Source organism: Gymnoscopelus microlampas (genome assembly GCF_963454915.1).
Source record: "Gymnoscopelus microlampas genome assembly, chromosome: 12".
NCBI lineage: Eukaryota > Metazoa > Chordata > Actinopteri > Myctophiformes > Myctophidae > Gymnoscopelus > Gymnoscopelus microlampas.
The window spans coordinates 51,810,640-51,838,491 of record NC_139949.1 but is presented as its reverse complement, the minus strand read 5'-3'; the positions used below and the strand labels follow the sequence as shown (position 1 = coordinate 51,838,491).

General features: G+C 43.1%; 2 protein-coding genes across 3 annotated transcripts in view; one reads left to right on the top strand and one right to left on the bottom strand.

Annotated features, from left to right (window-relative positions):
* Window positions 1-979: 979 nt before the first annotated feature.
* LOC311056904 (WD repeat-containing protein 44-like) overlaps window positions 980-27,852 on the bottom strand; it is a 55,708-nt gene continuing 28,835 nt past the window's right edge. The window contains exons 12-24 of one of the 2 annotated variants that reach the window (XM_084073749.1): window positions 23,995-24,030; window positions 23,722-23,873; window positions 20,660-20,798; window positions 18,829-18,893; window positions 17,606-17,725; window positions 12,188-12,310; window positions 11,195-11,386; window positions 9,412-9,513; window positions 8,997-9,112; window positions 8,106-8,233; window positions 7,185-7,340; window positions 2,721-5,415; window positions 980-2,511 (exon numbers count right to left, since the gene is read on the bottom strand). In XM_084073749.1, coding sequence (XP_083929875.1) covers window positions 5,327-5,415; window positions 7,185-7,340; window positions 8,106-8,233; window positions 8,997-9,112; window positions 9,412-9,513; window positions 11,195-11,386; window positions 12,188-12,310; window positions 17,606-17,725; window positions 18,829-18,893; window positions 20,660-20,798; window positions 23,722-23,873; window positions 23,995-24,030 — 1,418 coding nt within the window. In that variant the 3' untranslated portion in view covers window positions 980-2,511; window positions 2,721-5,326. Of the gene's footprint in view, window positions 2,512-2,720; window positions 5,416-7,184; window positions 7,341-8,105; window positions 8,234-8,996; window positions 9,113-9,411; window positions 9,514-11,194; window positions 11,387-12,187; window positions 12,311-17,605; window positions 17,726-18,828; window positions 18,894-20,659; window positions 20,799-23,721; window positions 23,874-23,994; window positions 24,031-27,852 lie in introns of those variants that run through there. The other variant, XM_084073750.1, reaches the window with a different exon arrangement.
* LOC311056911 (trifunctional enzyme subunit beta, mitochondrial-like) lies at window positions 14,079-15,491 on the top strand (the record flags this gene model as incomplete). Its single annotated transcript, XM_084073760.1, has 1 exon — window positions 14,079-15,491. One exon carries the CDS (start codon window positions 14,079-14,081, stop codon window positions 15,489-15,491), a length of 1,413 nt encoding a protein of 470 aa, XP_083929886.1.

Genomic DNA, 27,852 nt, shown 5'->3' with positions numbered 1-27,852 from the left:
ATACATGTATGTTTTTTAAAGCGAACATTTGTAACTCAAATCTTTGCTTCTGGGAGTCCCTGGAACTAAATATTTTAAGATGGGGGGGGGGTTTAAGAACCACTGATATATAGCAACATTAATAAAAACTGTTAGGATTTAGAAGACATTTGTAGAATCCCCCAGAAGCAAAGATTTGAGTTACAAATGTTCGCTTAAAAAATACACACATTCAAAGATTTGCACACATTTTCACGATTTTTCAAAAATAGCAGATCTACAAGCTCATAGCACGGCACTCGCTATGAGCTTGTAGATCTGCTATTTTTGAATAGCCAAAGGAATCTAAAAATGACACGCAGATGCGTTCCCGGTCTTAAAGGGTTAATTCCAAGGACCCCCCCTTCCTCCCCATAACTCAGATTTTGTGCAAATGGAACCAAAAGGACCCGTGAGGGTACATTTGGTTCCACGTGTACACTCTCAAGAGTTACAGACCTGTAAAAGGGGTCCATTTGGAACGCCCCCAAAAAGGAACCCTGAGGGTCCCTGGGCCGCAACTATGAGAACCAAACTGCGCTAAATGAAAAATAAACTATAGTATTCCTGTAGGCACAATAAGATCTGTTTGATGAATAAACATTTGAAGTGAAAACAACCGTTTGTTTTTTTAAATCAAGTGATTACGTTTTTTTTCTTTCTTTTTAAACATACACATGATTTGCAACCTAAATGATGCAGTGACTTAAAATATACAATGTCTTTCCTTGCTATGGTTGAAGAGAAATGGATACAAGATAATAATGGGACTCAGAAATGAGCGCTGAACCAGGAATCGTTATAGCCTCATAGCATTATTGCTCAAAAACTCACTTTTGGGTCAAATTGACATTGTTGCTAAGCCCATTCAATCTGGGAACGTATCCTCTTGATTTATTTGGTTATTCAAAAACAGCAGATCTACAAGCTCATAGCGCAGCGCCGAGTGCCGCTCTATGAGCTTGTAGATCTGCTGTTTTTGAAAAATCGTGAAAATTTGTGCGGATCTTTGAATATATATTTATTTTAAAGCGAACATTTGTAACTCAAATCTTTGCTTCTGGGGGAGGGTCCCTGGAACAACAAATTGACCGAGTGCCGCGCTATGAGCTTGTAGATCTGCTATTTTTGAATAGGCAAATACATCAAAAAATGACAGATGCGTTCTCTGTCTTAATGGGCTAAGGTAAGCCAATCAGAATGCTTGTTACATTCCAAAATGACTTAGGCAGCAATGATTTTCTAATGTAACAAGCATTCTGATAGGCTGACAACATAGGCAATAAGGCGGGATGAATCAGCAGTGTTAGGAGAGTAGAGTTAGGCAGATATAAATAAAGGCAGATAAACATGACTTAGGAAATGTGTTGTTTTACTCTCTGCCTAAGTCATCTATAGGTGACTTAGGCAGAAAGTGATTATTTTTTTGTTTCGTCTCTCCTGAAAACCTTACAAATATGAGAAATATGAGCAATTATGCTATGAGGCTAGCGATACTGTATGTTTCCTTGCTATGGTTGAAGAGAAGTGGATACAAGAAAATAATGAGACTCAGAAATAAACGCTGAACCAAGAAATGTTGTTGACACGCTAACACATGTAAGGCTCGATTTGACACTTATTCGCGCGCAGCGTCGCAAAACAGCGGATCTACAAGCTTGAGGCGTGCCGAGGAGCGAGCTTGAAACAGCTTTGTAGATCTGCAAGTTTTTTTTTTTGCAGAGCGACACCGACCGCGCGCGACTACGGGAATCAGAAATGACTGTTGAACCAAGAAATGCTGCTTGCAAAAAAATAACGACACTTTTTAAGGTTTGATTTACACTTTGCAAGTTGCATGTCGAAAAATAGCCTATCTACAAGATCACATCGCATCGCGCTGCGACCCGGTGTTGAGCTTGTAGATTGTCTATTTTTCGGCGAGCTACAACTAGGTATAAATCAGGCATAACGTGGCCTTACTTCAGTCTCTTAACCTGTAAAGACGACAGTCCTTTAGAACTACAAAAACGATATCTCCCAGAATGCACTGTTGTTGCATATACGGTACAAACGGTCGGGCAAAAACCTTGTATGTCCTTTATTCAACTTTTCGCTTTGATCTTTTTTAAATAAATTAACGTTGTCAACTGAAAACAACCGTTCGTTTTTAAATCAAGTGATTACGTTTTCTTTCTCTTTTTAAACATACACATGATTTGCAACTTAAATGATGCAGTGACTTAAAACATACCAGTGTCTTTCCTTGCTATGGTTGAAGAGAAATGGATATAAGAAAAATAATGGGATTCAGAAATGACCGCTGAACCAAGAAATGTTGTTGACACGCTAACACATGTAAGGCTCGTTTTGACACTTATTCGCACGCAGTGTCGCAAAACAGCGGATCTACAAGCTTGAGGCACGAGCTTGTAGATCAGTAATTATTTTTTGGCAGAGCGACATCGACCGCGCTATGGGAATCAGAAATGACTATTGGACCAAGAAATGTTGCTTGCAAAAAATGCCGACACTTTTAAGGTTTGATTAACGAGGGCTTATGACTAAATAATAACTACTTGGATCACAGGTTCTTTTTTTTGCCATTTTCTGAAAAGAGATTTGCATTCGGGCTATGGACCCCCATTTGATATCATTTAGATCTCTGGGACGCCGAAATCTACACTGTAGTATCAATCACTCTGAGATTGTACAAATGGAACCAAATGGACCGTACACTCTCAGAGTTACAGACACATAAGGGTCCATCTGGTTCCCAACAATCAATCATTTGGCTGGGGGGGGGGGGGGACCCTCTCAAGGACCCCTGGCGGTCCCTGGACCCCACTTTGAGAACCACTGTCTCAGAAGAACCCTTTTAACCACTAAAACCCCTTAGGGGTCTCTACTGTATACAAGTGCATGTTCTGTTTTTTTTCTCAACATTTTCTCTGAAAATAGCCGATCTACAAGCGTAGATCTGCTATTTTCCTCAAACGTTTCCCCCCAGAATACAGGATGCTGGGGTTTAAGTGGTTTTAGACGGGAGACTGAATACGTTTTTGTAGAAGTTAAAGGTAGAGTAAGTGATATTTTAGGGGTTTATTTTGGCTAAAGCTCTGTATTCTGACAGTAATCACTGCTATAGTAGCCTCGATCTCCAGGCTTTTATTGTTTAGTTTTGCTAAAAAATAAAAGCCTGGACCAGCGCGTCGGTGTACCCGGTATAGGAAGTGTTTCATTTCCCCAACCAACCAGAGTGCAGTGGGCGTCGCTCGTTATGTTGTGTTGACGTTTTTTTTGGGTGAAAACAAGCCATATTCAACTGCCGAATAACTACAAAACGGACGATCACGGTTACAATGTTTTGTTTTTTTTCTGGTGGAAAGAAGAGAGACTCGTCTTTCCACCGAGACATCGTTTGTTTACATCCAGGTTGAAAAAGAAAATCTGTGGATCGTCAAAAATACTCAAAATAAGGTCAAACCGCTGCCAGTGGCAGGATGAATGAATGAATTGATAAAGGGCAATGAATGTGTTAAGACAATCAGCCAGGAGAACCCACTAATCAGCTTCAATGTTATAGTGATTTTGTCTGAGTGCTTCTAATTTCCTTGACCTGAAAATGTATTTTATGTTCACTTTAAGAGCAGGAGAGACAGGAATATTACCCTGTTAACTGATCAAACACTCTATAGCAACGATTACTATCAGAATGCAGAGCTATTTGACACTTATTCCAACAGATAAATATAACTTACAGCATCTTTAACACACAGGCTAATGTGCTGAAGTAAGGCCACTGTAAGAAAAATCAATACAAAAAAATCATCCAACCGTACATGTATCCACGTTATTCCACAAACGATCTGCAAACGCACGTCTTCTCCGTCCTCACGTACGCAACTCACGTAAGACGCAACACAATTCAAATAAAAAAAGAAACATACAGTTCACAGTTGTTTGGCATTAACCCATTCAGTCCGGGAACACATCTGTGTCGTTTTTTATATTAATTTGGCTATTCAAAAATAGCAGATCTACAAGCTCATAGCGCAGCATCTGCTAATTTTTTTTGTTGTGTTTTTTGTGTGCAATATCTTTGAATATATACTGTATATATACATTTTAACTCAAATCTTTGCTTCTGGGGGTCCCTGGCACAAAACCTTTTGAGATGATTATAGCAACGTAAGTTTTTAAAACGAAAAAAAACTGTTAGGATTTAGAAGACATTTGTAGAATCCCCCAGACACAAAGATTTGAGTTAAAAATGTCTTCTTTAAAAAAAAAACATATATATTCAAAGATTTGCACACATTTTCACGATTTTTCAAAAAAAAATAGCAGATCTACAAGCTACGCTACAAGCTTGTAGATCTGCTATTTTTTGAATAGCCCAAATAAATCTAAAAATAACACAGATGCGTCCCCGGATTGAATGGATTAAAGAAAGAAAGAAAGAAGGAAAAAGAAAAGGAAAGAAAAGAAAGAAAATGCAACAGGCAATCAACGTTATCAATCAATCAGTTGTACAGTCCACTATAGGATCGTCCTTCAACGTCCTTATTCAAGGGGGGGGTGGGAAGGGGGGGCGGGGTCACTGCTCTTCCGAAAAGAAAAAAGAAAACATCCCGGACAAGCTCGCCGTCTTTCAAAGCACTTTGTCAGCAGACAAACACTTATATAACATTATTATGTTTTTATGTATTTTAGAAACACGTAAAGCCTGACTCATACATACTTTCGCCACTCTTCATACTGTCACTGTGTGTGGGGCAGAAACCTTGTAATCTCCTTTATTCATCTTTGTGTGTGTTTTTATTTCTCTTATAACTCTTTTAATACATTAATATTGGTCGTAATTTAACCACTTAAGCCCTGTTTATATACTTTGTTGTACGACAGTGTCGCGACAAAAGTAGTGGAAATAGCAGATCGACGGCTATTTTTGACAGATATTTTGGCCATAAAAAAAATTTAATCAGAAAGTGTAAGCGGTTAAGTGTAGCTGTGTTTTTTTGTTATAAATATGAAAAGCATTAAGAAGAGCTTGTGACTAAATTATTAGAACAAAGTTTTTTTTTTGTTTTGTATTTTTCATTTGGTGAAAAGTAAAAGGTTTTGGATGTAGAAGGTTTCTTTCCGACAGCAGATATAGATATGCAGCAGGGACAGAATGCCGACACGCACGCACACACACACACACACACACGCACGCACATACACACACACATACACACACGCTCGCACACGCACTCGCACTCACACAGATCCAGAGAAATAGGCTGGGGAGAGGTGGTTGAGGCCTGTTGTTGAGGTGTTCAGCTCAGTACCGCTTAACGTTGATGAAAACTTTGATGGCGCCCGTGAAGTCAGCAGAGAGCAGAACCTCTGTGTGGTCCGTCTTCAGAGCCCCTGAGGAGAGAGAGAGAGAGAGAGAGAGAGAGAGAGAGAGAAGGAACAATCAAATAAATGTGTGTGGCGCTTGGCACAGCCATGCGCAGAGCAAGTTCTGTCAGGGGGACTCAGTGCAGTTTTTGGTCGGCTGACCATTGGACCGCCTCAGCTCCACGTTCACATCCACTCATTCAATCAATCACACTCATTACATTCTCAGAACGCTCTATTTAAGCTGGAAGTTTGCACTACTAATCCCTGTTTGCTTTTGCTGCTGCTCTCACCGCTGCTGTCTTGCAAAAAATAAATGCTGTTTATGTACAGGGGATTCTGAGTTCCTATGGTTGGAATATGTGCTTTATCAGAGTACCTAAAAGCTGATCCAATTCATCGCCAAACCATAATAAATATATTGTTCATTTATATTCAATAAAAAAATCGTATTCTTCATGAGTTGTCCTGACAGAATCTACTTTTATTGTTGTAAAGAAGTGATATTAGTTTTTTTGCATAAGCTCCATCATCAGAAAAAGAGAGGGGACATGAAGGGAGATCAGGGAAAAATAAAAAAAAACAGTAAAGATGCATGTAAAAGAGAACATACGTACATCATGATCAAGTAGGGTGTTCATTTCATGTAAGTATTGTAAAGGATAGGCAATGAATAAGCAATTTTGCTTCAGCCTATTCCTTTTTCGGTCATTGATTTTGGATTTTGTGTGTGAGCTGACTTTGATTTTTTATTTTTTTTTGTAAAGTCCACACAATTGTTTTGATTTGTTGTGAAAGAAAAAGACCGAAATAAACCATTCATTCATTCATTCATTCATTCATTCATTCATTTACGAAGGTTATAATATGGAGATAAGAGGTTTCCGCCAGACAGCGACAATATACACATAGCATGAGACCAGCAGATAAGATGTACTGACATGACATCTGACCCTCTTAGAAACATTGGAATGTCACATCGACAAGCTCACAACGCGTCACTACTACCATAGAGTTAAAAATAATAGACAGGGCACCGGAAATCCCCACCCATCCACTTGTATGGAGTTGCTCACCCAGCGTACATACTCCCTTTTCAGCCCTTCTTCCGGGTTAGGAAATGTGATGGGCGGGGCCTATTTGGGGCCTAGGTGATGCGTTTTCCGTCACTCTGCACCAGTGGCGTGCACAGACATTTTGAGGGGCAGGTGCTCAAGTAAATTATACTTTTTTTTGTTTACTTGGTCTGCTCTTTTTTCCCTCTACACCCATACCTCTTTGCCAAAAATAGCCGATCTACAAGTGTGGGCTTGTAGATCGGCTATTTTTGGCTTAAGTTCTCCTCAGAAAAGGGATGATAGGTTTCGAGTGGTTATGATAAAAATAAAAATCATATCACATAAAGATTTGGCGGACCCCCTGTAGTAACTCTGAGGACCCCCTGCTGGAGACCCCTGCTGTAAACTGGATAAAAAATGTTTTTTTTCCATTTTTTTCAAAAGGGCACTTCTGGTCAAGAGGGCAAAGGGCAGGTGCTCTAGCACCACCTAGAGTCTATCTGTGCACGTCCCTGCTATGAACGACCACCATGTCCAATGTGCTTCACTGCTCCCTCTCAGTTCTGGAGGCTTGTGAGCTTGTTACATTCAGCGAAAACTTCCCCCACAATAACAGAAAACGTAAAAGACAATAGTATAGAGCCCTGAGGGACTCCGGTCAACTATATAGCGTTCAAGTGTTTAAGTAAAAAGACAGTGAGTAGTTCCTCCAGGGCTGGAGGTGCAGCCTCAGGGTACCTGAGGGAATGGTTTCAGAGTCTTCAGAGTCCAGGCTCTGGCGTTCTGGCTCCGGCTTCTCAGCCGCCGCCGTCGCACCTCCGCTGCTGGCCTCCGGGGGGACGATGAGACCCGGGTGGGGTGCAAAGATGGCCGACGTCACCACCGCGTTGTGAGCTGAGGGAGACACACACACACACACACACACACACACACACACACACACACACACACACACACACACACACACACACACACACACACACACACACACACACACACACACACACACACACACACACACAGGAAGAAAGCTTTGGTGGCATCATGCAGTAGTGCATTGACAGAATATTCGAATATTCGACTTCAAACCACTATTTGACCACTGTACATCAAGTCGATTATAAAAAAATAAAAAAGAATAATCAGTGGCTTTTCTACAGCAGACACGCAGCTGTGAGCTCTGGTGTTGGTAGTTTTCCTAATCCATTCATGGTTGATTGTTGTCAAATCATTTCATACTGTATGTGAGGTTGTGCCTATAGGGCTGTCCCCTAAAAGTTGACGTGTCGGGCGAGGAGCCTGACGTTGACTTGCATTCCTTGAGTCGAGTCATCAATGCCATTGGCAAAAAAACAAAAACATTATTTTAATTATCAAATCGATTAATCGAATATTCTAAAACGTATAGGTCGAATAATTCGAATGCTAAAAATCACTATTCGTGAATGCCCTATCATGCAGACCTTTGATTCAATGAAACCTTACACTTTATGCGAATAGTGGAAATTGACGATCTACAAGCACAAAACGTGTCACGTTTTGACGCGTTCTGAGCTTGCAGATCGTCTATTTCCACTGAATATTTGAAAATGTCTGAACTTTTTACAACATGGAAATGATTGAATGATTTAGACCTCAGAACGAGGGACAGGCGTTTACCTTTAATTCCTTCCCAGAAGTCATTGCGGTCTCTCCGTACGGAGGTGAACTTGCTCAGGTCGTGGTAGGTGCTCCAGATGTACACGTACTTGTCCTCCGAGCCGCTCACGATGAACGAGTAGTCGTGACTGCAGAGGACAGACAGAAGACAGTTCTATGTAGAAGGTGTTTTGTTTTTTCTTTGTTTTTGGACAAAAGTTAAAAGAAAAAAGTGCCTTGTAAAGCTTGCAGATCTGCTAATTTCACAACTTTCCCATTGGCTTGGATTCCAAGCCAATAGAAACAATTTACAATGTAGGCATTTAGCAGACGCCCCCCTTTCCTGGGTAGGGGTATAAGTATAAAGCGAAGTGCACGCCCCTTTATCGCGGGCCGTCTATAGGACTGCGTGTTACACACACAGTCAAACATATTAGCCTGTATTTTTGTATCTTCACATGACTGGCTTCTATTGGAAATTAATGCTTGTGTCTCATTTCGCTTGGTTCATTTAAAACAGCCCTGAAAATTCATCTTTCAGGAGGCCAAAAGGGGAGGTAGTACCATTTCTCCCTCAGACAGACGACCCCCCCCCCCCCCGCTTTGACTCTCCCCCCCATTGTTTTTTCAGACTCTGTACATAAAGTGTTATTTTTCTGTATTTTTGTGATGATATTGAACTGTTTGGTGCTACTACTGTATATATGTTTATGAATTGAGTACCAAGGACCTCAATGGAAACAAGACCGCAAGGACTTTCTTGGACAGACCTTTTAGACAAAGTGTTTTAACTGTGTACTTGTGCTGTTTTTATATTTCTGCCTAATAAAATATTCAATCAATCAATAAATCTTTATAGCTGCCAGTGTGAACTCAGCATCTAAAGCAGCAGAGGGGAGGATCCATGCTGACCTGAAGCTGGCTTTGATCTGACTGCTGCTGTTGACGTAGCCCTTGTACTTCATGGACAGAGAGAGGTCCCGCAGGTCGTACAGGCGGATGCGGGAGTCGTTGGACGTCACCAAAATCTAAAGTAAAATATAGAAAACAAAAGACAATGTTGAAAAATGAATGATTGGTGCTGCAAAAAAAAACAAAAAAAAACATGACTAAGGGTGCAACAATACATCTAACTAATCAATTAGGAAAAATATATATATTTTTTAAATCGAATTTTCATGAATGGCTAAATTAGCGGATTTGTGAGATTGCAAATCTTGTTATTTGTTGCAAAACACAGTTGTAAACCACGGCTTAAGTGTTTAATCAGACTAATCCATTTGGTCGATTACACGAAACGAGCTCCTCAGTTCTGATCACATCTTACCTTGTTCTCTCCGGGCAGAGGCTCGATTCCAGTGATTTTACGACCAACTCTATTCCGCCCCCTGGTAGACCTGACGTGAATCTGCGTGTGGTATTTGAGGCGCTACGAACAAAATATATAAAAACACAGTGAGTTTGTGTCCCATTGGTACAATCGTAATTAACCCTGTGCGGATTCACGCTCTAGTAAGGCCTGCCACTAATTCTACACCCGGGGACCCGCTCCCCGGAGTTTCTTTTATTTCCCACGTCACAGTTCCATGGACTGTCACTACGGACCCCCAGCTGCGGCTCAAGACTGTGACTGCGGACCGGGCCTCTCCATGGAGCATGACCGTGGATTTCTACTACATTACACTACCACTACACTATACTGTATATTATCTTAACATTCTTATATTATACCATTATATACTGCATACACATTATTGCTGTACTATATTATATTATCATATACTATCCTACACTATTATATTTGCTACTATTGTTATTGTTACTACTTGTACTGTATCTCTTTCTGTCTCTCCTCTCCCTCTCCCTCTCTCTCTCTCTCTCTCTTCTTTCCCCCGACACGGTTGAGGCAGAAGGCCGCCACCCTAGAGCCTAGGGTCTGCCTGACACTTCTTGCAGTTAAGACAGAGTTTTTCGTTGCCACTGTCGCAAAATTGCTTGTTCAGGGTGGGATTGTCGGGTCTCTTCTCTACATGTAAAGTGTCTTGAGACAACTTGTTGTGATTTGACACTTTAATAAAATTGAATTGATTGAATTGATATGAACTGCTGCTGGGGGTGAATGACTAAAATAAACAATAAATCCTAAAATGGAACAAAGTGAGTTGCTGGTATTCCTTTCTAAGAGACTATTTCTGCCAGAACCGTGCAGCCGATACACACGTACTGTGAGCTACTCGTCTGATGAGTGCTTGTTTCTCTCTTTTTCAGGTCAACACATGAACCTGGCATCTGTCTAAATTGCATTTTAACATTGGGTCTGCGGTTCTGACTGCAATGGGGAGCAGTGTTGATTTTGTCGACTAAAACTATGACGAAGAATGTTCGTCGACTACCTTTTTTCACTGACAAAAACGTAATAAAAACTAAATAAAAAATAAGTTACGATGACTAAAACTAAGGCAAAATATATTGACAATTTTGTCAACAAATAAAAACTAGACTAAAATGTTAGTGAGGGACTAGTGGAGAAGAGATCCAGTAGAACTAAAAGACAAGTCATTTTATGTTTGGTTGCGCTCGGGTGTTGCTCTCTGAAAATAGCGGATCTACAAGCTCACAAGCTTGTAGATCGGCTAATTTCAGCATGGAACCAAGTGTAAAATCAGCCATTATGACGCCATCAAGGCACCGCCGACATACATTTTAGTCGACTAAATCAACTGTAGATTTAGTCCACTATAATCTTATGATATTCAGTCGACTAAAACTAGACAAAAACTAAAACATTTCAGATGACTAAAATATGACTGATGGGAGTTTTATTCAAAAGACTTATTTTCTACCTCAGTGTCATAGAAGATACAGAGGACCATCGTAGGTGTTTAGTTATGTTCTACCTCAGTGTCATAGAAGATACAGAGGACCATCGTAGGTGTTTAGTTATGTTCTACCTCAGTGTCATAGAAGATACAGCGTCCATCGTAGGTGTTTAGTTATGTTCTACCTCAGTGTCATAGAAGATGCAGCGTCCATCGTAGGTGTTTAGTTATGTTCTACCTCAGTGTCATAGAAGATGCAGCGTCCATCGTAGGTGTTTAGTTATGTTCTACCTCAGTGTCATAGAAGATACAGCGTCCATCGTAGGTGCCGATGACGGCGTATTTCCCGTTCTGGCAGAAGTTGGCGGCGGTGATGAGGCGTGTCTGGCCGTCCACCTCGTTCCACAGCGCCACCTTCTTGTCCGGAATGTTCCAGAGACGCAGCTTCCCGTCCAGAGAGCCGCTCAGGAAGTACCGGTCATCCTGGTAAACATACAGTACAGGTCAAAGGTCAAATTATAATTTAGTTAACACAAACTAAACGACAAAATAAAACAAAGTAACAAAAACTACATTTTAGTTGATTGAAATAAAACGTAGGGCTTCATAAAAAAGGTGGCACGTTAATAAAAATCACACCCAGTGTGAAGTGGGCGGTGTGTGGTCATCACAACATGACTCACTTTAAAAAAAGGATAAATTACTTTTTTTAAAGTCCATACTGCTATTCATAGGGCTGCACATGTGTCATGTGTTTCGCTAGCCAATCACAGTCCTGAATTTGCAAAGTCAGCCAATCACATTACAGTTAGTGGTGATGACACTAGCTGTAATGTGATTGGCTGATATGAAAAAAGTATCGATTTGCATTAACAATGGAAGGGTTAGGGGGTACACACATTTTTTGGTCGGTGTCCAAAACTCACTTATAGGGGGCGGCTACACCGCCCCAAAAATCACAGCCAGTGTGAAGAGAGTGGTGCCTTTGAAAGTGTAACTGGTTGCATCCGCAACAATCAGCAACAATATGTTGTCACGTGTCACGTGAAGCTTGACCAATCAGCCGTGCTCAAACATACGGACGGACATACAGACACGGACAAAGTCAAATGTAGGAGTGGTTGGCACCACTCAAAAATCCATAATATAACAAATTAATCAATTCATGATCAATCCCTATTTTGGGCATGTCATTATGGGCACAAAAAATGGGCACCAACATGTTGGAGCACTTTTTCCACCACTGGACATGTATATATAAAGGTTAACGATGACGTCACTCACCCGGGGATGGAAGGTGATGGCGGTGACAAAGTCGATGTGCTGGAAGCAGCACAGACACTCTCTCCTGGAGATGTGCCACAACCTGACCGTCTTATCCATGGAGGACGACAGCAAGAAGAAGTTCTACAAACCAACCACACACACCACACACACACACACACACACACACACACACACACACACACACACACACAAAACATCATGATCACAACAGGAACGCATCTGTGCCATTTTTTTTAGATTGATTTGGCTATTCAAAAAATAGCAGATATACAAGCAAGCTTGTATATCTGCTATTTTTGAAAAATCTTGAAAACGTGTGCAAATCTGTGAATACTATATGTATTTTTAAAGCTAACATTTGTTACTCAAATCTTTGCTTCAGGGGGTCCCTGGAACAAAACATTTTGAGATGGGGGTCCACGGCTATATACATATCTTTCTAAATCCTAACAGTATGTTGGTGACAATAAAATAAAATAAAAATAAGACCTATACTAAACTATACTATAAAACCTGGTCAAATATTGAACCGTGTCAAACTAAAATGTAATGCCTCAACTCCTACAGTACGTTCCAAGTGCTTGTCAGGGTGGGGGGTCCCCAGTTCAAATATGATTATTTTGGGGGGTCCCCAGTTCAAATATGATTATTTGGGGGGGGCACGGCCTGAAGAGGTTGTAGAACCACTGTACTAGATCACCTACGGAGAGACAAACAGACAGACAGACCAGCCTGATCGCCAGAGAATTAGTACACATTGCACGGATCCAGTGCATGTCATTCCGTGCATAGTCGCCTAGAAACCCCCAAATTCCGTGCATATGTACGGGGAGTCCCACGGTGGGCGTAACCAGTCGCAACCCGGAAAAACCCGGAAGTAGAGCAGTCCCCACAACAAAATTTACGATTCTGTGCCTATCGGTACGTAACTCAAACGGCGCTGAGTAGGCTCAAGGGAATGTCGCAACGTTCAGGACGGCAACTCGCTCGCTTTAGCTCGCTCGGTGGTCCTTCACACGGCGACAATTCCCTTGAGACTGCGCGCCTCCGAAATGGTTTAGTCACAATGGGGGAGATGCGAGGCGGCTATGCACGGAATTTGTGGTTTTCCAGTAGTCTATGCACGGAGTTTGAAAAACGTTCAATGAGAACGTTTCCTCTGGCGATCGGGTTGGACAGACAGACGGGCAGAGAGACAAACAGACAGACAGACGGGCAGACGGGCAGAGAGACAGCCAGACCCATTGGCTAATCGTGTGGATCTCTGGATCCACAGTTCTGCTTCAACATGGATCTCTGACGTCATGTGACCAGCCTGTGACATCACTCATCTACTGTATGACGTCAGTCGTCTATGACATTGGTTCTCAAAGTGGGGTCCGGGGACCCACAGGGGTCTTTGGGGGGGGGGGGTACCAGGGGGTCCACCGCAAAATGTGTTAAAATAGCATCACAATAATTTGAACCACTTTAACTATACTTTATATATACTTTAATTATACCGTGGCTATTCAAAAATATCAGATCGTATATCTGCTATTTTTTGAAAAATCTTGAAACTCTGTGCAAACCTTTCAATATATATAATTTTATATTTAAAGCGAACATTTGTAACTCAAATCTTTGCTTCTGGGGGGTTCCTGGAACAACGTATTTTGAGATGAGGGTCCGCGGCCAAATACATATCATTTTGGGTGGTCCTTGACATGTTTGAGAACCACTGGTCTATGACGTATCTCTGACATCATCACACCAAATTTGGGCATGGTTACATGCCCAAATACATACATACATAATACATAATAGTGCAGTCATAAAACAAACGATTTAGCTGGAAGCAGTGTTGATGTAGACTTAAAGGACGGGTAAAGTTAAAGAAAGGGTTAAAATGGCTTCCATGCTGTTGAAGGTGATGCGGAGCGGCATCGGCATCAGCCCCCCGGTCCGCTCCGTCAGCACCACGGCGGCTCCGCTCCGGGCTCGGGTTCAAACCCAGAGCAAGAAGACGCTGGCGCGGCCCGGGGTGAAGAACGTGGTCCTGGTGGAAGGCGTCCGCACGCCCTTCCTGCTGTCGGGGACGGCGTACGCCGACCTGATGCCTCACGACCTGGCCCGAGCCTCTCTGCGGGGCCTGCTGCACCGCACCGGCCTGCCCCGGGACGCCGTGGACCACGTGGTCTACGGCACGGTCATCCAGGAGGTGAAGACCAGCAACGTGGCGAGGGAGGCGGCGCTGGGCGCCGGCCTGTCCGACCGCGTCCCGGCCCACACCGTCACCATGGCCTGCATCTCCTCCAACCAGGCCGTCACGTCGGCCGTGGCGCTCATCGCGGCGGGCCAGTGTGACGCCGTGGTGGCGGGCGGCGTGGAGTTCATGTCCGACGTGCCCATCCGCCACAGCCGGCCCATGAGGCAGACCCTGCTGGCCCTGGGCCGGGCCAAGACGCTGGGCCGGCGGCTCGCCTTGCTCGCCGGCGTCCGCCCGGCGCACCTGGCGCCCGAGCTGCCCGCCGTGGCCGAGTTCTCCACGGCGGAGAGCATGGGCCACAGCGCCGACCGGCTGGCCGCCGCCTTCGGCGTGTCGCGGGCCGAGCAGGACGCGTTCGCCCGGCGCTCGCACTGCTTCGCCAAGGAGGCGCAGGACGCCGGCCTGCTGCGGGACGTGGTCCCCTTCAGGGTCCCCGGCGGCGCCGTCGTCTCCGAGGACAACGGCGTCCGCCCGTCCTCCGCCGAGCAGATGGCCCGGCTGAGGCCGGCCTTCGTCAAGCCGCACGGCACGGTGACCGCCGCGAACTCCTCCTTCCTGACGGACGGCGCCTCGGCCGTGCTCCTCATGTCGGAGGAGAAGGCTCTGGCCATGGGCTACGCCCCTAAGGCCTACCTCAGAGACTACGTGTACGTGTCCCAGGACCCCAGGGACCAGCTGCTGCTGGGGCCCGCCTACGCCACGCCCGCGGTGCTGGAGCGCGCCGGGCTGACCGTGGGCGACGTGGACGTGTTCGAGTTCCACGAGGCGTTCGCCGCGCAGGTCCTGGCCAACCTCAGAGCCATGGACTCTGACTGGTTCGCCCGGACGTACGTGGGAGGCGGCGGGTCCAAGGTGGGCGCCCCGCCCATGGAGAAGCTCAACCTGTGGGGCGGGTCCCTGTCCCTGGGTCACCCGTTCGGAGCCACGGGCTGCCGGCTGGTCACCACCGCCGCCCACCGCCTGCAGAGGGAAGGCGGGCAGTACGGGCTGGTGGCGGCGTGCGCCGCGGGAGGGCTGGGGCACGCCATGCTGATGGAGGCCTACCCACAGTGAAGGATGGAGGCCTACCCACAGTGAAGGAGGGCTGGGGCACGCCATGCTGATCGAGGCCTACCCACAGTGAAGGAGGGCTGGGGCACGCCATGCTGATCGAGGCCTACCCACAGTGAAGGAGGGCTGGGGCACGCCATGCTGATGGAGGCCTACCCACAGTGAAGGATGGAGGCCTACCCACAGTGAAGGACTGAAAACAACAAGTCTGACCCAAGTAGGGATGGGACCATATCATGAAAATAACACGTCACAATTATTGTGGTAAAAATAATTGCGATTAACAATATTATCACGATAATCAACATTATGCTTAAAACTTAAAATGCCTCTTGTGTTAACCACTTGAACCCCCAGCATCCCTGTAGTGCCAAAGTCCTATACTTAGGTACTACTGGTTGCGGAGGAAGTTCAGACGTGTGCTCAATACAAACAGAACGTGTCCGTAGAGTTCATAAACAAGATTTATTCTCTTTAGCCGATCTGTCACTTACAACACTACATACACAAATAAACAAACAGTCAAACACACACAGATCTCCGGCTCTCATGAAACAAAGTCAAAAGCTGTTTGCCTCTGCCACTGGCAACACCTGCACTTGATGACAGACAGGGATAAATACCATGTAACCCTGGCAACCTTGGCCTTGACCAAGCCCTGCGATGACGTCGTCAAATTAGAAACAACAAGGCTCATAATATGGCTCTTACAATCCCTATTATGGGGGAACGTTCACAAAAAAAAAGCCGATCTACAATTTTTTGCAGTTAACAATGGCCTCACGGCCGGATGGAGGCCATGAGGTTTCCAGTTCGTTCCTTAGCCTAAGTTCGACCAAGTGTAGGGTAGCTCGGTCGGTAGAGCTCTCGCCTTTAGACCACAAGGTCATGGGTTCGATCCCGGACACTGCCAACTCAGGGTATGAGTAGCACGGCTTGCTTGCGGTAAGTCTTGTGGTAAGTACTGAGAGCTGATGGTAGGTGTGGCGCTCTCCACCTCAGCAATCCATCTCCTAGGGATCTAGCACAGGGGTCTTCAACCTTTTCAGGCCAAGGACCCCTTAGCTGAGACAGAGATGAAGCAGGGACCCCTCTACATATTGTATAAAATTGTGTTTCAGATTAAACTTTTTGTTTACGTGGTCTGCTCTTTTTTCCCTCTACACCTATACCTCTTTGCCAAAAATAGCAGATCTACAAGCTCACAACGCCTCGCGCTGCGAGGCGTTGTGAGCTTGTAGATCGGCTATTTTTGGCTAAAGTTCTCCTCAGAAAAGGGATGCTAGGGTTCAAGTGGTTAAGGTAAAAAAAATCACATCACACAAAGATTTGGCGGACCCCCTGTAGTAACTCTGAGGACCCCCTAGGGGTACCGGACCCCCTGTTGAAGACCTGTGATCTAGCACATTGTACCGGGGACATACTCCCGCGTGTTATGGGTTGATACCGACAATAAGCCTCTCCCGACCTACTTACTTGACCGTTTTTTATTGTATAGTTTGTGATGCAGTAATGGTCTTTTTCTTTTTTTGAGCTATAGAGTACAGAAGTCCTGACGTCACTCGTTCATCCCCTGGTTCGTAAAGTAATGTCTCTATGGAGAATAACATTGGGTCATCATAGAATCGTCTCATATAAGAATTGTGGTCCAAAAATAAACAAACTGTCTCTGCGATATTGTCAGGGAGGAGGTTCTGTATCGTTTATGATAGTCAGTCACTTATATTTGATACAGTCTGTTTCTGGCGAAAATGTAACTAATTTGGCGGAAGTAACATTAGCGTTTTCTCACCATCAGTTGATGCTTCATATCCATAAGAGTCAAACCTGCCGGGGTCATTTGTTTATTTTTGGAACACAGTTCTTATTTGACACAAACCAGGTAGACAAACCTAGGATGTGTAAATTCCGTCAGACTTCGGTGCTCTATTGAAAAGGTCTTAAAAGTCCTTAAATCACTTCACTGCCATCTGGGGACCCCCCCCCCCCCCCCCCCCCGCCATCTGGGGACCCCCCCCCCCCCCCCAAAATCATGTGAGGACCCCGCCTCCCCCTGGGGGTCCTGACCCACAGGTTGAGAACCACTGCCCTAGGATGTAGTTGTAGCAGCGTTTTACCTTAGACCAGGACAGGTCCAGGAGGTCGGCCGTGTGACCTTTGTACTTGCAGAAGGGGATTTGTCTGAAGGGGGCTTCAGGGGATTTGTCCTCTGCCTCGGGGTCCTCCGGCATGGAGGCCTGGGAACACACACGCACAAAGCGCACACACACACACACACACACACACACACACACACACACACACACACACACACACACACACACACACACACACACACACACACACACACACACACACACACACACAGAGCACGCACACACACACACACACGCACACACACACACAGGTTCATATTACTATACCCGTGAGGACATCCATATTTTAGGACAGCGATTTTCAGAATGCAATTTTTAATCAATTTAGCCATTTTTTAAACGCAAGCCTAAATAAGCCGAAAAATCTGCACATCTGCAAGCTTGTAGATCGGATATTTTTCGGTGCAAAAGACCGGCACAAAACTATAAATCAGGTAAAACTCTTCCAATTCCGATTGCAAAAAAATATTTTTTTTGGGTGAACTACCCCTTTAAACCCAACCTGAATATTTTTCTAATTGTAAACCATTTTTTAATTTGCATATATATATGTATAAACTAGAACCAGGAGACCTGGTACTGCCAGACCTAGTGGTTGAAATCTGAATGGCCGGGCTTCGCATGACGTGTGTCCCTTCTATGTCCCTTCTATGACGAAAGGGGGACAGACTTTTTTTTGGCTGGGGCCGGGGGACAAAGTGACCATGCCCATGTATGGAGAAAACAGATACAAAGCCTCATGTAAGCCCGACCCCTTGGGTCTGGCAAAAATCCTGACCAGTGTCCATGTACCGCCCAACGAACACCCAGCAGGGGGCTCCACTGATCTCATTCCCCTCCAGATCCGGCCCCCCATTTTAATGGCATTTCTATCTCTGGGACCCCAATTTATATTGTAAAATCAATGTTTATTGAACACATGGAACCAGGTCCACTCTCTGAGTTACAGACCAATAAGGGTCCATTTGGTTCCCAACTATCCATCATTTAGCTGGGGAACCAATGTTCTAGCTTGACAAAATGACCCCCCCCCCACTGTTGTTTTTGTGTACTTGTACTGCTCCTAGTATAGATCTTGTATACATAGGACCACAATGGAATTTAACATTATGGTAGAACTGTACCACTGTACTTTTTGCAAACCATTAATAAAGTATTCAATCAAAAAAACAGTTTTCACTCACCGCTGCGTCCGAGTCAGACTTGGACGAGCATAAGCTTTCCTGAGAGGGAGAAGGTGACACACGACCTGGAGAGAGAGAGAGAGAGAGAGAGAGAGAGAGAGAGAGAGAGAGAGAGAGAGAGAGAGAGAGAGAGAGAGAGAGAGAGAGAGAGAGAGAGAGAGAGAGAGAGAGAGAGAGAGAGAGAGAGAGAGAGAGAGAGAGACAATCACAGCTTTTCACAACATGATGCTGTTGATGAAACAAAACAACGTGGTAAATAGAATCTTCTACAAAAAACTTTTTTTTTTTTTTTTTACTTTTAACACATCGGGTGCCGAACACGGTCTGAACCGTGTGTTTACATAGTGGCGCTTCGGTGCCGAACACGGTCTGAACCGTGAGTTTAGTATTTTTGTTTTTTCCGTTTTTCTCCGCGCAGGCGGGGCTAGAGCAGCTCTGGGAGCACCCATTGTAATCCTGCGAAGGAAGTGGCAGATCGCTCACCGGAAACAAAAAAATGGCTCCCATCCGCTTCCTGTCTATTTCCTACTTTGAAACGCCTATATCTCCGAATCTGTTTCCTGTGGGGAAAACCGGTCATGCGCGATGCGCGATCCCCCCCCGTTGTAACTCGCCAGGGTAATGTTATGGTTCCAGGCTGTAGCCAGACTCATGGCACAACATGAATCGATGCTTTTTTTGGCGTGGATTTGCTTGTAACGCACGCGGAAGCTTTAAACAGCAAAGCGCAGTCAATGGGGAGAATGCTGGCACCCACGGTAAGTTGTTATGAAAAAATGCTGGCACCCGATGTGTTAATAACTTACAGGAGTTCTTACTGTATATGTGTGATATGAAATGTGAGCAGGGACATGGCCCATTAGAACCTGTGTCCTCCAAGTTCATTGTGATTGGCTGTATTACTCTCAGGCACCATATTTAAGTGTCCCTTGCATGTTGCTCTGTCTACCCTGAAGAAGGCATTTGTGGCGAAACGTTGGTCATTTTCACTCTGCGTCCTAAAATAAATTGTTGCACTTTTGTTATAACAGTGTGTGCGGCCACCTTTTGTCTTTTGACAATTTACCTTATGAAATGTGAGCTTACCATAATCACAGTAATCCTTCATCATATTCCATCATATTCAAACAAAATCACTGCATTTTATAAGTTATTATATTGATATTATAGCTATTTTCTCCAGCTCTCTGTGGTGCATGAACCCCCCACCACTAGTGTGTGGGGTGGGTCTATGATGGACCCACCACGCACAATAGTGGTGGTCCCCAGGTTGCTCTTAGTCAGGATGGTGGTCCCTGGGTCAAAATCAGTTGAAAACCCCTGATCTAAACCACAAAAAGACGTGATATGCTAAACTTTGATTGAGAAAAAAATGCAACAAGAAAAAACTCTTCTTTTTTCTTGTTGCATGTCAGGCATGTTATAAGCAAAAATATTAACCCATCTGTGTCACTATAGATTTCTTTGGGCAGTTTAGCTTCCAGTTTCACATTGTGTCTGCTCGTTTCTGTGTGTCATCACTTCTAATGTCACTAGTTTATCCTGTGTCCTGTGTGAGTTCTGTCTGCTGATGGGATAAACTCAGTATCCCCATCTGAAAAGGCATTTTCTGTTTACGTTTAAGAGCTGGAGAGATGGGAAGACCCCTGTTACTGAACAAACACTCTATAGCAAATTTTTCTATCACAATATAGAGCTATTTAACTTATTTAAACCAAAACAATATCACTTACCCTACCTGTAATTAAGTGATTAATTAATTTAAAAGAAGATGAACAGGCACGATTAGAAAAAACAATCTGTTATTATGTTCTTGTGATGAGAGGTTTACCTTCAGTGTTGTACTTCATCCTCATGTTGTTGAAATAGTCGAAGGCGTTCTTTAGGACCCAGATGCGAACCACGTTGTCCTGACCGGCGGTCGCCAACAGTCTGCCGCAGTGAGAGAACTTCATGGTCCACACCGCCCCCTGCAGGACAACACAGGAAGCACATTATCGTCGCTGTGGGGCGAAGAAACCTTCCTCCCTCCATGTTTCAATTTTATATGTGTTTTATTAGATAGATCGTTGGTTCTCAAAGTGGGGTCCGGGGACCCCCAGGGGTACTTGAGGGGGTTCCAGGGGGTCCCCAGCTAAATGATGGATAGGAACCAAATGGACCCTTATGGGTCTGTAACTCAGAGTTAAATTAACATTAATATTACAATATGAATGGGGTCCCAGAGATAGAGATGCCATTAAATGGGGGTCTGTAGGCCTAATGCATGTCAAACTGGGGGGTCCTTGAAATTAAAATGGTTGAGAATCACTGCTAGAATCGTAAAAATCTTCTCTCATGGGGGTCCCTGGCTTAATCTTTTCAAATGGGGGTCCGCGGGCTAATAAGTGTCAATTTGGGGGTCCTTGACATGAAAAAGTTTGAGAACCACTGAGATAGATGATAGATTCTTTATGTGTCCTTGCGGACGTTTGTTTTGGGTGTGTGCCAAGCAGCCATCAGGACACAGAAACCGTAATACATAAACAAACACACAATACATTAAGACAGAGAGATAGCTATCTCCGTCTCCCCCCCACCCCTCTCTCTCTCTCTCTTCTCTCTCTCCATCAAAGGCATTTTAGGCTGCGCGCAATTTCTATCAGCCTCGAAATCAAACCCACCAGCGGTTATTTGTGTGGCGACGTTTCACTTGATGTTGTCTAATGAGAATTTAGAATCTCATTCTCAACCACAGACAACTGGTGCCTACACAACATATTTGACAGGAAAATAGTGCTGAGGAGAAAACAGTGAAATCAGCGGCCAAATACACATCCATCTGGGGGTCCTCGACAAGAAAATGTTTGAGAGCCTTTTCCATCTCAAAAACCCCCAAATGTATTTGGCCGTGGACCCCCATCTGATAATATTTTGTGCCAGGGATCCCCATACAAGATTTGCGTTCCAAAAAACAAGAAGAAAACATCAGATCTGATGTGCTGTATATAAAGGAGACATCCGGGCATTTTCAGTGTTATCTTTAACGTGTTGCTTAGCACTCACCAACATCGAAAGGGTCGCTGCGTTAATCTCATTGAGTCCGTGTCTTATTTCTCTCCCAGTACCTGGCAACTCGTGTTGCCAGGCAGGGAAATAAGCAACTAGCATTGGCTCGTTGTGCATTAGCAGTTAGCTCGTCGGAAGTTTCAGCGCCTGTTATGGTATCATGAGACTCCACAATGACTACTAGGAGAAAAAAAACAGACTTTGCATTTGTTAAAATAGGCGAATTTGGGCTATCGTCGCGCCTCCATTATGCAGACTGAGGGGGTCGTTAGACGGGACGACACGGACTCAATGAGATTAACGCAGCGACCCTTTCGATGTTGGTGAGTGCTGTGCTGGGGGGACCCTCTGGAACCCGACACCAAGGCCGGCCAGGCCCCACTTTGAGAACCACGGTCATATACCAGTAATACATATATACCCTGGGTTAGGGTTCTCTGCCCCTCCTTTTCAAAACGTGCCGTGATCTCTTTGAAAGCAGGTTGTTCCAGTAGGAACACATGCATCTGGGCCTATAAATAGAGGTCCTTTCCCCAGGCTTTATCTCTTCCGCTCCCCTGCCTCTGATGTTTGGCCTGGTTCTGGGCTCCAGAATGATACTTATTTGTTAACCCATTTAGACCTGGAACGCATCTGTGTCACTTTTTGATTTGAGGTAAAAAAAAAGCATTATTTTACACTTTGGCTATTCAAAAATAGCAGATATACAAGCTCATAGCGCGGCACCGAGTGCCGCGCTATGAGCTTGTATATCTGCTATTTTTGAAAATGTGTGAAAATGTGTGCAAATCCTTTAATATATATTGTTTTAAAGCAAAAGAAATGTAATCAAATATTTGCTTCTGGGAGGTCCCTGGAACTAAATATTTTCAGATGGGGGTCGGCGGCAAAATACATATCATTTTGGGGGTCCTTGACAGGAAAAAGTTTGAGAACCACTGATATAGAAACATACGTTTTTTTCAGAAAACTGTTGGGATTTAGAAGACATTTGTAGAATCGGCTTCAGGTCTTAATTGGTTAACACACAGCTTCCTAAAAAAAACTGTCTGCAGAATGCTCCTACTGCAGTGCTTTTCAACCCTTTTCATATCCAAGGTCCATTATTTATTCTGCATTTGAGCCACAGGACCACCGTGTGATGAGATGTAGACTGTCAGAGTCAGAATCAATAGTCCACAATTCCATCCATGTTGTATTGATGTTGGTTCCATAGGAGAGATAACAGGCCAATGTTGATCAATATAACAATTATTTAATTAAGTAATGCAGATGTTTAACAATAATGTAACTCTTGAGAGTGTAAAATGAAACCAAATGGACCCTCAAGGGTCCATTTGGTTTCATTTGACCTATATACCTATATATATTTTACATATAAACCTATATATATATTTTACATATATACCTATATATATTTTACATATAAACCTATATATATATTTTACATATATACCTATATATATTTTACATATAAACCTATATATATATTTTACATATATACCTATATATATTTTACATATAAACCTATATATATATTTTACATATAAACCTATATATATTTTACATATAAACCTATATGCATCGGCTATTTGAAAATAGCAGATCAGATCAGTTTTTCACACTTTTAGAGCAAACCCACGGTCAATCCAGTCTCTAAAATTTGATTTGTAATGACCTCCTGTAAACGTACATATTACACCCATAGGTATCCTCTAAAATCATTATTTATAATTAGATTATTTGGACCCATCCCTGCTTCTGTACAATCCAAATGACTGAAATCAGTCATGGCGACTGAGAACTTTGATCCAATGCACACATTTATGTCTTTTGTCCTCTTACCATGTGCTCTCCACTCAGGTCCTGGACCACCTTGATCTGATCGAAGTCGAAGGGACCTTTGAAGCTGTGGGCGGCCTTGAACTTGGCGGGCCGGGTGTAGGGCATGCCCTCATCGTCACTGGACGACGGGTCGTCCTGGTCCGTGTGGAACACTTAGAGCAAACACAGACAAAAACAACATCAAGAACCCAGACATGTTATTTCTACGGTAGTCCATTCAAAAGGATTCAAACGCAAAGCGTTCCAGAGTGAAGCTGAAGGCTTTAGACTTACTCAACCCAAAGCTCAAGCTCCTCTTGATTTTCCCATCTGAGTCAGAAAAAAACACAATCAATTGCTAAAATGTTTCTGCTAACAAATGAAAGAAATACAAAAAATAAAATAAAACATTCCTGGAGCACGGCTTTCATTTGCACTTTAAAAAAGGACCACCTCCCCCATTGTCCACCTTATCTTCATTGTGTATAATTGGTCCTCACATCTCATTATAAGATGACCACGATTTGTGTCTGCTCACTCTGTATCTCATTGGTGGACTATGGACAGTTCAGATCATCTACATAACAGTGTTGATTTTGACAGAACATTTTTATTTAGTTTTTAGTCATAGTCTTTTCAATAAAATTCCATTTAATTTTAGTCACATTTTAATCATCTGAAATGTTTCAGTTTTTCTCTAGTTTTGTCGACGAAATATCATAAGATTACAGTCGACTAAATCTACAGTTGATTTAGTCGACTAAAATGTATTTTGGCGGTGCCTTGATTGCGTCGTAATGGCTGATTTTACACTTGGTTGCATGCTGAAAATAGCCGATCTACAAGCTCACAACACGTCGCAGCGCGACGCGTAGTGAGCTTGTAGATCGGCTATTTTCAGAGTGCAACATCCGAGCGCAACCAACCATAGGATAACATTTTAGGCAAGTTTTTATTTGTTGACGAAATTGTCAATAGATTTAGACTTAGTTTTAGTCATCTCATCATAGCTTAGTTTTAATTTAGTTTTCATCAGTGAATAAAGGTATAGTCGACGATCATTTTTCCTCATAGACGAAATCAACACTGCTACATACTGTAACCTGCCTACCGATGATGTCACTGGTAGGCAGGTTTCTGAACTGTCCACAGAGACACAGAGTTGAGTAGACATAAGTAGTCCTCACTGATGCTCATTATAAAGAAGGTTGAAAATGGGTGAAGTGGACCTTTAAAGACGAGCTGAAATGGTATTGTGAGAGCATTTCATTTCCGTATTGTGACGTTTATTTATTTCATAGTGAACCGGGAGCTGTGTGTGTGTTTGCGACATCTCAGCCAATCACAGCCAACAGGGGGGGAGGGGTTCAACCTCATGGGAATTTAGAAACCTCCTCCAGACACATTCTGTGTCATTTTACATTATTTTATACTTCGTGCATTTCAAAAATAGCAGATCTAAAAGCTCATAGGGCGGCACCGAGTGCCGCGCTATGGGCTTGTAGATTCTTATTCTTTTGGAAAAATCTGGAAGATTTGTGCAATTCTTTGAATATACGTGTTTTTCAAAGCGAACATTTTTAACTCAAATCTTTGCCTCTGGGGATTGAACAATTTTTATTTATTTTTTTACTGATGTTGCTATAATATCAGTGGTTCTCAAACCTTTTTCATGTCAAGGACCCCCAAAATTATACATATTTGTCGTCGGACCCATATCAAAATATTTTGTTCCAGGGACCACCATCAGAAGCAAAGATTTGAGTTATAATGTATATGTATATATATATATATATATTCAAAGATTTGCACACATTTTCACGATTTCTTTTTCAAATATTGCAGATCTACAAGATCATGGCGCGGCACCGGCACTCGGAGCCGCGCCATGAGCCAATAGCAGTATAAGATATCAAAGACACATCTTTTACCCGGCTACGAGCACTCATCCTGGGCATGGCTGAGTACCATGCATGGACCTCCTGGAGGTCACCTCGCTCCAAAAGTAAAAAATAAATAAATCAAACAAGGCAGTGCTGCTGAGTCACGTTTCTGTTGCCTATGTCTTGACTCAAATGTATTCAGAAACATATTTTAGTGTACTGTTCCACTTTAACCCACTTAGACCCGTAGGAACCCGTATACGTAACTATACCTTTCAATCTGGGAACCTCTTTGGGGGGTTGTTGTTGTTGCTATGTACAGTATAGAGCAACATTTTTTTTTCCAGAAAACTTGGGGTAGGATTTAGACGGCGATTTAATGGGTCTCAGGGTCGTAATGGGTTAATGGGTCTCAGGATCGTAATGGGTTAAAAAGCATCTGCCATGTTTGTTTCCATTCAACATGCTGACATAATGCAGGGATTAAAAACAAACAAATACATAAAACACACAATAAATAAATAAATCCCATAACTGAAAGTTTTTGTCAGGCCCCAAGTATCAATCTGTGATTTGTGAAACAGCGTGAAAGGAGCCCCCCCCTTCCCCCCCACCCCCCCCCACACACACACACACACACACACACACACACACACACACACACACTAGCGTTGTGCTTCCTAAACAATTAGAACAATTTGTGGCTACAATTATTAGACCCTCCAGAAAAACGCAAAAATCTCAATAAAGGTTGTATATGATTTTATGGGGTGAAAATGCAGGAAGTTGCAAAATATGCAGAAAGGTGCGAAAAATTCGTAAAGTTGCGAAAAATGTGAAATATGTTAAATAAGTGAAAAGTGGCGAAATATGCGGGAAGTTTCCGCATAAATATGCGATGATGCACCCTTTATGAAAAAACAAAACCCTGCATAATCTGTGCCATTTGGCTGATTATGCGATAAATTATGCGCCCGCATAATCACATTGTTCTGGAGGGTCTAAATTAAGATGTTTTGGTATTATTGTTCTAAATGTGTTTTCCTCAAGCAGTTGAAAAAAATCACAGATTGAGGCTTTGACCTTTGATTTTATATGATATACAAGACCATCAGGGTTTTATGGAAGATGCTTCTGGACATATTATTGCCAGTTTGACCGATTCAAATACTCACATTTCAAAATAAAAGCTCTATGATTAGTGTAGGGTTGACTGTAGCAGCCACGTGGTGCAGAGAGCAACGCTGTTAAAGTTACAAGCCCATACAAAAAGACATGCTGCTGGCCTCTATGGCAGTGGGGTCCGGGGACCCCCAGGGGGTCCTCAGCTAAATTACTTAATTGGACTTTTGACACAAAAATGTAAATGTATTTTTTTCCAGACATATCAACTATGTTTTCATTTCAGCTGGTCTTTTAAGCAGCAGCTCTGAAGTAGCTCAACAAAAATAATAAATAATAATACAAATAATAATAATAATAATAAAGTATAATTAACTGTAGAAAGTAAATAGATAGACCTTTATTGATCCAGAGGTAAATTCAGTTGTCATAGCAGCACCACAGTAAGGACGACATAAAGACAGAGGGTAAGTACACATAAAAAAGTGGATAGATAAATAAATAAATAGATCGACTATTATTAATCCATTAAGACTGGGAACGCATACTGTGTCTTTTGAGATTTTAGCTATGAGCATTATGTTATACTTTGGCTATTCAAAAATAGCAGATCTACAAGCTCATAGCGTGGCACTCTGTGCTGCACTATGAGCTTGTAGATCTGCCATGTTTTTGAAAAATCGTGAGAAATATTTTTTAACCTAAATATTTGCTTCTGGGGGGGTCCCTGGAACAACACATTTTTAGATGGGGGTCCGCTGCCAAATACATTACATTACAAATACATTTTTGTTGTTTGGTTGCTATGTCAGTGGTTCTCAAACCTTTTCCATGTCAAGGACCCCCAAAATGATATGTACTTGGCCGCGGACCCCCATCTCAAAATATGTTGTTCCAGGGACCCCCAGAAGCAAAGATCAGAGTCAAAAATGTTAGCTTTAAAAAATATATACAGTATATTTTCAAAGATTTGCAAAAAAAATTCAAGATTTTCAAAAAAAATAGCAGATCTACAAGCTCATAGCGCGGCACTCAGTGCCGCGCTATGAGCTTGTAAATCTGCTATTTTTTAATAGCCAAATAAATCTTAAAATGACACACAGATGCATTCCCGGTCTTAAAAGGGTTAAAATATGATCATATATAA